The sequence below is a fragment of the Pleuronectes platessa genome, chromosome 12 (genome assembly GCF_947347685.1).
Source record: "Pleuronectes platessa chromosome 12, fPlePla1.1, whole genome shotgun sequence".
Classification (NCBI taxonomy): Eukaryota; Metazoa; Chordata; class Actinopteri; order Pleuronectiformes; family Pleuronectidae; genus Pleuronectes; species Pleuronectes platessa.
The window spans coordinates 19,950,809-19,960,371 of record NC_070637.1 but is presented as its reverse complement, the minus strand read 5'-3'; the positions used below and the strand labels follow the sequence as shown (position 1 = coordinate 19,960,371).

Below are 9,563 nucleotides of genomic sequence, written 5' to 3'. Positions count from 1 at the left end.
GGGCAACGGATCCTGCAGGGACCACCCCAGGCCATTTAATCTGTCCCTGCCCACAGATAACAGAAGGCAGATGGTCCTGCCAGTGCACAGAGATGGACGATAGCAAACATCACATTCAACCTGTCCCTCTGAACCTGAGCCTGCTACAACTTCTAAATAAAGGGGGGTGGGGGGGCTGAGGAGACAGAGAGAGAGAGGGTTGTGTCTGTAACTAAGACTCAGAGCAGCATCCAGTATGAAAGCAGACAGTCGAGCGTCTAGGAAACACCACAGACATGAGAAACTCATCGAGAAGCAAAAAAAAGAGCTGAATATTGAGGTGAACCATGAAAGTCATGAGCTCCTGAGTTTGATGGGGGGGGGGGGTATTTATTTATTGAGGCCGGTAGTTAGCTTCACTAAGCTCCCTCTCTGTAAGACCCTGGCTCTTTCACCTTATGAAAATTCAATTGGCCATAATTTGCTGAAGAGCCGTATGCATATTTCATCAGCAGGCGCATTTTGAAGAAACCAGCCCGCCAAGCTGTTTTTTTTTTTTTTTTTCAATCTTCATCTTTATCAAGTTTGAATGAGGGAGGAGGGGGGGGGGGGGGCCGGTAGGCGGCCGTCTGGTAATATGTGACACATTAACCCATTCGACATGGAGGCTAAAGTAAACACCAATCAGATCCATGCGTCTGGCTGGAGCTCAGAAACCAACTCCTCGCACAGCAATATTTTCTTTTCCCTCCGTCTCTTTCCCAGTTGCACTTTCTCCTCATTTTCAGCGCTCTGCCTCTTTCCCCTCTAATTACTCCAGGATCCGGCATCCTCCTCTTCCTGCTCTCCATTTCCACAGCCCTCCCTCCCTCCCTCCCTCGCTGAGCCTCCCTCTCCTCCCTCCATCCCTCCCTCCCATTTCAATCTGCCTCTCTCCCGCTGCATGTGTCTCAGTTAAAGCTTTATGGGTCGTTCACTCCCCTCTCTTTTCTGTGCAGGGATAACGAGCAGGCACCTCTGTGCGACTTTGTAGATGCACAACTGTTTGTGAGTTTGGATCTCCGAGCGTCCCGGGGCCCAGAAAAGGCTCAGATGTGCCTTCTGTAGCCGCCTCCGTGCTGTACTGTGATTGTCATCTGCTCTACAGGGCACAGCACTGACATAACACACCTTGTTAGAGGAGAAGCGGGGCGTGTGTTTGTGAACACGGTGTGACTTTGAACAAATGCGTTTTCTCCGGGGAGAAAGAGGGAACACCGAGGCCTGTAATCATTCTATCGACTATTATTAAATCACAACCACACAACCACACAACCACACACTCACAGGATCCCACACCCATACATGAATATGCTCCTGGGAAAAAAGACAGGAAACTCTGATGAAGTGTGAAAGAAATAAACCAGAGGACAGGAAGGGAAGAGAGATGCACAGAAATCTGATCCGGGTTCCTCCTGTCAGGGCGTTTGCATTTATGCACACGCTGATTGGATGTGACTGCATCCGAGCAGCTCCAGGTGTTGTTTGTGAACCTCCCTCCACATCGGCGTGGCGTCCCCCTCTCCTCATAAAGTAACACTAACACCCGCCATGACGGATCATTTTGGAGAACAGGCCCATTTGAACTCGCCGGCTTAAAATAGGCACATAGATGTAAAGACGTCGACTTCAGAGTGATATTAGCATCCCGCTTCACACTTTGGGACGTGTGTGTCTGTGTGTGTGTGTGTGTGTGTGTGTGTGTGTGTGTGTGTGTGAGTGTGTGTGTGAGTGTGTGTGTGCAGCGCAGCTTGACACTGACTGTGGAAAGAAAATCACCCATCGCACCACTTTTCAGAGTAATATGGCATGGCATGAATAATTCTGTCTGAATAAGAAAAGGATGTTTCCTCATATCAGTGAATCATCAGCCGCTGCAGCTCCTCAGTGTCTGTGCGGATGTAAGAATTTAACTAAGTTGTTGAGGTCATTACTGTGTCTGCCTGCATGTGTGTGTGTGTGTGTGTGTGTGTGTGTGTGTGTGTGTGTGTGTGTGTGTGTGTGTGTGTGTATGTGTATGTGTGAGTGTGTGTGTGTTTGTGCGCTCTGATTGATGCTCTTGACCTTTTCCTTCACAGAGCCTAGGAGACGTCCAACACCTGGCGACTAAAGGGAAAGTCAAAGCGTGAAAGAGACAGAAATCCAGAAGAAGCCGTGATGGCTCTGATGTCCGTGTCCTGGTGTGTCGGTGCAGCGTTGGCTCTGCTCTGTGGCTCGTCGTGGCCCCAGGTGCACGCAGCTCTGGCCCCTGAGAACGAGGTACCACTTCGCCCCACCACATGGTTACCAGAGGGAAAGCTCACCTCCATCACTCTCCCTAAAGGACGAACTCGCAGGTATGTACAGACGCGATGAGGCAGCGTGAGGCAGAGATGCATTTGAGTGGTCGTCTGGCTGATGGTTGCCATTAGAGCAGCAACTCATGTTTATGTTTATTAATATGTTGGTTATTTTCTAAAGTGATCCATTCATTATTGAGAAAAAAATCCACAAGGAAAAAAAACACAACAAGTAGCAGTATCACAGTGTGGAATAACTCTGTTACGAGCAAAAGTAACACATTCATTTGCACTTAAAGAACAAGTAGCATAAAATACAATACAATACATGTACAGAGAGTAAATGTTCATTTAGCAAGTTGATCCTTTTTACAATAAGATATAATTTCGATGCATTAATGTGTATTAATCACTTGAATGTTGCTGCTGGTAAAGGTGGATCTATATATGACTTTATATACTAGTTTTTATGCTTTATATATACATTTTTATAAGAGTTAAAAAAAATCTTATATTAACCTATATTAATACTTAATACCTGAATTGTTGTTGGGTATGATCTGAGTTCATGATCTGAATATTTCAAATAACTAAGATATTTGCTTCTTGAGTAGAATGAAAATGTAAAAGATAAAAAACTGGAAATATTCCCATGACATTATATTTTAGTACAGCCCCTGAGTAAAGGTACTTAGTTACTTTATGCCACTAGCTGTGATTGATTAAAACATTATTTAACAAACTTGCAATGATGGCAAAATAATTAATAAGAATTAAAGTATAAATGGTTAAAATGTCCATCTTCTAACATTTCCGGTGATGGTTAAATCCAAACACTAAAACCAATAAAAAACAGGGTCCATCTGCATCTTGCATGAGAACAATATCATAACAGTATCCACTTGTATCTAATTACCGGTTTATAATACCATCCATATTGAATTCCATCTAAATACACATATGAGGGATGACATGGGACCGGAGCTCATATTTCAGACATGTGGGGAAAAGACTGTCACAACCGGCCCCATAACAAGATCTTAAAATCAATGCTCTGTACAATCACTGCCCCCAAATTCAACTGTGTTTAACCAGCAGTGTTTCAAAACCAGGGAAAATCATCCCAGAAAGCAGATGATTCATGAACCGGTTTGTTTTGCTTTTGATACAAACTGAATTCTTGTGCCAAAGAAGTTTTTTAACTTGCTCCCACTTCGATAACAAGTCACCATCCACCCCCCCCCCCCCCCCCCCCCTACAACCAGCCTTTCAGAGACACTGGCTGACTCCAGCACCACTGTAGAGCGAATGACAGGAAGTGGAGCCCATTTGGCCTGAGCCCTCCACACCAGTGCCAGCGCCTGCTCTCCCAAACTGGGAGCTGAAAATTGCGAAATGCATCTCCCTGTGTGCTGCAGTCTGTCCACCAGTGCAGTCATGCAGAACCACACGGCAAATAACGGAAGGGAAGACACTGAATCAGAAATTAATCACTCTTAAATAAGCCACAAAAGCGCCCTTGAGAATGACAGTGTCGCACATCTGTTTGGAAACAAACGCCATCTGCACACGATCATGAATAATGGTGTTTGTGTGGAAGGAGAACAAATATTTACTAACAAATAACCATGGACCATGTTGATTTTCATGAAGGGGAATTAGCTGTTTCTCTCTAGCACCTCTGTGGTTGCAAACATCTTCATATTGATTTAAAAGAACAGTGATTAGTTGAATCCAATCAATAGTTAATATGCCCAGCACGATCCCAGATAGGCAGACCAACAGGCAGATATGCATCTGAAACAGTCAATGCAGCCTTATCCTCTAACTCCCATGATCTGCTATCACACGACTAATCAGCATGCAGGCAAATGGAAAGACGGCGTTTGGCAAATGTTTGAAACAGCTGCAAACATAGAAATTGCCAAAGCGTGAGGGAGGAAAATTACCACCGGCCCACGGTATCTACAGAATCGTCCCACAAAAAGAAAGGATGTTGCACAGTGTGCACTGGAAGATATCTTCTCATCCATCAGCTCGCAGCTGAATGGAGACAGGATGTTATCTCTTTGACATTCCCCCGTGCTGAATCGAATGACTGCTCGCCCGTTATCTCCTGGTGTTTCTCCGCAGGCTGTACTTCACGCTGAAGAAGAAGGCCCCGGCGCTGGCGGTGACCGTCAGCCCCTGCGACCGCCCCATCGAGTGGAGCCTGGCCGCCCGCACCCTGAAGGACAAGCCGCTCAAGAGCCTGCAGTGTGAGTGGACGACACCTTCAGACACACTTCACCCTGAAGATCGTCCCCTGTCTGAGCTGAGACAATCAATTAGACATTATCATCACTAAATCACACACAGGGATTGATAGGAGGGAAAACACGCTAATCTGACTTCCCTGTGAAACACTAAAGTTTTAAGGGAAAACTTTATTCCATCACAACTCTGTCACAAAGGTCATGTCAGACCATAGAATGTATAGAGTTAAGGTAACGCATCTCAAATGCCTCCTGGTGGCCGGCTGCAGTACAGTTCATAAATCCTGCCTCCTCCGTGTTAGCAGATTGGACATGAGCCAAACTAAACGCTTAAAGTTCACGTTAAATACGTTTTTCTCCAAGATGGTTTCTGTCATTTGATGAAACATCTTAGATGTTTGATTGTTTCCAGGAACAATCAAACGCTAGACGCTTATGACGCTAGAAAGCTTATGATTGATAGCTGAGACTGACTCGTGGTTGGTCAAGTGTGTGTACTGGCAGGACCTCGATAACGCAACTCCCGCCCCCCAACTGCTGCTGAGCAGACTCCTGCAGTAAATAAATGATGAGGATCAAAATATTAGCAGACAAAAAGCAGTTCTGATCGTTTTGACACTATTTGTTTGTCTTTAATTGTTTTTTGATGGACACCACTGCTGCTTTATCACATTTATACACTGAGTTACTCCGCCTAATGATCAAACTCAGGCCTGTGTATTTTCAGAAGAAACTGTTTTCAAAATGTCTTTATCACATTTCTTATTCAGCTGTGTCTTTCTTATCCTCTTCACCCATTTATTTAAATTGAATGCAGGACGAGAAGTTATATATATTTTAAATACCACCCACTATCTTTGACGAGGACACAGGCGGTGATTCTTATCATATCTGGTTGTCACATTGTCATAAATATTCCATGAGGATTTGGATTTTAAAATCGTATAAAACACACACACACATAAAACTAAAATGTCTGTCGACTCGACGGGGGAAAAGAGTAAATCAGATCTAGTTAAAGGTGCAGAATTTTGGGTAAGAAAAATTAATCTCAGAGTTTTTAACTAGGTCTTTTCCAGGTTAACTAAACAAGCTCCTCTACATAGTGAAATAACATGATGAAGTTATAAAATGAGACATGAATCATTCAGACCCTGAGCTCGTGGGTCCCCATCACCAGCCTGAATTATTCACTTTGATTCTGTAACGTTTGGTCTCATTTGAGGAGCGACTCCTCATCTGGAGGAGAGAGGAGCGGTGGAGACGAGGGGCGACGGGTCAGCGCCTGTTTGTTTGTTTGCCATTGTGTCATTCAGGTGAAGAGTGGTCACTTCAAAATGAAAACACTTTGGGTTTGAATGAAAATACTGGGAACAAGTGGCAATTGACATTTTATATATTTAAGTTTTGGTGTGCTTGGTAGTTTTTTACTTTGGTTCAGTACTCACGATTTGTTCTGTGTGTCGTGCAACCAGTGTGTGCATGCATGATGCTTCTTTACATTCGTCCATCTTTGCTGTGATGATTATGTTGTTCAAATATTTTTGCCCAGTAACCTTCTACTGATGAAGCTTAAATTGTCGTAGTTATACTTGAGGATATTGCTGCTCACTTTGCGTTGATTTTAACTTGTTCATCTTTCCATTTAAAACATAGGAAATATGATCTCTTGTGCACGTCAGGACCCAAAGTCTATTCAGACAAAAGGGAAGTTTATTTGGTTCCCTTGCAAAAGTCACAAAGCTAACAAACCCTCTTGTGTGTGAATAAATGCAAAGCTTGGGTCAGTGGGCAATCAGTGTTGTTGACCTATAGACTGAAAGCTGGGGGGAGGGGGGGACCACTTGCATGGCTCAGGCCAAAGTGAACAAACGTTATTTTCAGTGAACGTAATGAGGATATGTTTTATTGCAGGTATTTAACAGGTGGCAAATATACAGAATATGAACACTTGTAATGAGCACAGGGTCCACCAGGGGCGTCTACTGTTTACCCTCATAGTAAAGGCTCCACTTCATTATTATGTTGACAAACAAATCACTTCCTGTCTGCGTCTTCAAATTTAGCACAGAGACATAATTGTGTTGTTGGACTTCTCTACTGTAACTCTCAGCAAGAAAGTTTTATGTCAAACTGTTCCTCCAAGACCAGCATTAAGAGTCTGGTGTTCTTTTGTTATATTATTAAAGATCCTCTTTAGATATATTTAATACAATATGAAAGTATTCTGTTATGAATAGTAATTTGTGTCAGATTTTCTGAAATTTCCACAAAAGCAAAATATTAATGAACTTGTTACAAATATTTCAAATCAACGTGCAATCATTCTTACTGAATAAAATCATCCTTCTCAAATGTTATCTTTGAACTTACATCATTCAACACTGTGAAGGTCAATCATCCAAGTTTCGTAACCCTGGGATCAACATGTTTTTAAGTTGTGGGACTTTGATCAACACATTTTTCTGCACTCACAGGGAGCAGCAAAAAGAGCACGCCCGAGGTGTGGTGGCGAGGTCCTGGCACTGAGGAGAAGCTCCACAGCTTCACTGGCAATGCGGTGGACACCTACAGAGGACCTTCCAATGCCCAAGCTTCCATCTACATCCTGAGGCTGCGCTCCAAACAGCACAACACCAGAGCCACAGTTTCCCTCCACGAAGGCCTGGGGCCCTCAGGGACCTTCCCTCTGCTCCCGGCCGACCCACAAGTCCACACGTTGGGTGTAGGCATGACCAGCGTCACTCTCAGCTGGGCGCCCAGTGCCTCCATAACCGGCCTCCCCCAAACCCAGAAGAGTTATGATTACTGTGTCCTCGTCAATTCTGAGCAGAACTACCCCAGCCTGTGTGCGGCCGGGGAGAGCAGGAGGAAGGAGGAAGACCAGAAACAGGAGAAGAAGGAGAAGAAGAGGAGAGTGACAGCGTGGCCGATTCTGAAAGAGTGGTGGTGGCAGCAGTGGGACACGTATCCTGAAACCCAGAACCCAACTTCTGACGAGTTCCCTGATCTCCAGTGTGTGTGTCAGGGCACAGAGAGTGTGTGCACCGTCTCCGAGCTCCTGCCTGAGACCCAGTACTACTTTGACGTCTTTGTGAGGGACAGGCTGAACGGCACCAGCATGGCGTACAAGGGGACGTTGGCTCGGACACACGAGGAGGCTCGGCCAACCATCACCACGCTGAGAGAGGGGGAGCTGAGGTGGGTGACCTTCCCCAACCGAGGCTCTAACTCAGAGCAGTTCTTCAACTTCCGTCCTCGGGGCTGGCAGCAGAGCGGTCTCCTGACGTTGCAGAGCTGCGGTGTGGGTGAGAAGGTCAAGGTCACCGTGTCCAGGAAAGGTCAGGTTTTGACCTCCCAGGGTGTGGGGGGAGAGTTAGTGCACATTTGGCTGCAGGGAAGTCCCTCGTACCTCATCCACTTAAAGAGAGAAGGAACCCCGAGCAGTTCTTCTTCTACAGATCTAGCCCTACCAGCAGGTCTGATGGCTTCGGTGAAGATGCAGACCTCCTCAGCGTACCACCGCAAAGGGGTCCCATCTCTACCCTCCACCCTGCAGATCAAATCCTTCAACCGGTTGCGTGGTTGCAACAGTGTCACGCTTGCCTGGATGGGCACTGAGGAAAGAAGCCTGTACTGCGTGTACCGCCGGATGCTGGGAAGCAGTGACGCTGAGGCCGGGGGGGCATCGGCTTTAACTGCTCCCTGTCTGGGGCCAGAGTCCCGCTCTGACACCGAGAGGGTTCTCTGCAAGTATTTTCAGGAGCTGAATCCTCGGCGGGCCGTGACTACCGCTGTGATCGGGGGCCTGGAGCCAGGGATGGCCTATGTGTTTGATGTCTATCTAATGAGACGCTGGGGGATCCCTATCAAGTACGCCAGCAAGATGGTAAAGACCAGGAAGGAGTGCTGAGCTGCCGCCCCCTGCAGGAGGTTTTTAGAATGTCCCAGTGTTGGGGGGGGGAAATGCCATGGACATGTTGACCATGATACCGAAGCCATTTGACTGTTGTGGAGAGACTGTTACAGTAACAAGGAAATCTTCCCTGGAGAGTAATGGTCGTATTGAAACGCCACTCTCCATGTGAGTGGACGGAACGGATATACGAGGAGGATCTGCACACCAGCAAAAAGTTCATAACATTTACAATACGACTCTCGTGCATTTTGTCAATTTGTTTTCCATTGTTGACGACGAGGATGATGTGCCAGTTGTCCAAGTGCTTATTCTGTGTCGGAGTACAAAGGACAGATGAGGTCTGTGATGACAGGAAGTCGATACAAAAACAACAACAGAGGCCGTGCCAAATATGCAACAGAAACAGATGGGGCAATAATTGGATAACATCTGAGACGGGGGCTGGTGGGGGGGGGGGGGGGGGGGGGTTGCAGTGTATATCTCCAGTGCTGCATAATGTACAGGCTTATAAACGCAGATGGGTGCAATCTACAGATGCTTAGTTCAAAGTCAGTGTGTATCGTTGTGTTCTGCTCTCGCATGAAGCAGTGAAAAAATACTTAGTGACTTGCCTCATTGTCTTTGATGTATTCTTGTGCTGCTTCAAACGCACCAATAAATACTACGGTGTCTGTACGTTCCTGACTGTGATGCACGTATTTAAACTCTCTGGACTGTCACTTTGGATTTTTTTTGCAAAAAGCTGTTTCCAGATTTCTTGTGCAGTTCTAGTTAGTGACAGTTTACTTCGAGGTGGACTCAACATTTTCTGTAAATTGGCCGGAGCTGTATTGGAAAGATTAAGCTTGATTTGCAGCGAATAATAATTATGTTTGTATTATCAGAAGTCTGTTTATTAAATAAATGAATAATACAGAACTTTTAAAGAGAACGGTGAAGGAAAATCCGATAACTTATAAAATAATCTACATTAAATAATTATAAAAATGATAAATAGATTATGAGATAAATATTATATATCAGAAGTCTGTAGATTTTTCAAAACAAATACAACTTACTAAATAAATGAAAAAATACCACAATGATTATAAT

At 45.1% G+C, this 9,563-nt stretch overlaps 1 protein-coding gene across 1 annotated transcript; it reads left to right on the top strand.

Annotated features, from left to right (window-relative positions):
* The first annotated feature begins 2,175 nt into the window (after positions 1-2,175).
* Positions 2,176-8,465, top strand: ndnfl (neuron-derived neurotrophic factor, like). The gene is made up of 3 exons (XM_053437009.1): positions 2,176-2,354; positions 4,431-4,555; positions 7,030-8,465. The coding sequence occupies exons 1-3, from the start codon at positions 2,176-2,178 to the stop codon at positions 8,463-8,465; spliced, it is 1,740 nt and encodes a 579-aa protein (XP_053292984.1).
* Positions 8,466-9,563: the final 1,098 nt, after the last annotated feature.

Excerpts from the sequence above, each read along its gene's own strand:
- ndnfl (XM_053437009.1), top strand. The coding sequence starts at position 2,176 with ATGGCTCTGATGTCCGTGTCCTGGTGTGTCGGTGCAGCGTTGGCTCTG. Across the intron at positions 2,355-4,430 it reads CCTAAAGGACGAACTCGCAG|GCTGTACTTCACGCTGAAGA; the intron begins GTATGTACAGAC and ends GTTTCTCCGCAG. Across the intron at positions 4,556-7,029 it reads GCCGCTCAAGAGCCTGCAGT|GGAGCAGCAAAAAGAGCACG; the intron begins GTGAGTGGACGA and ends CTGCACTCACAG.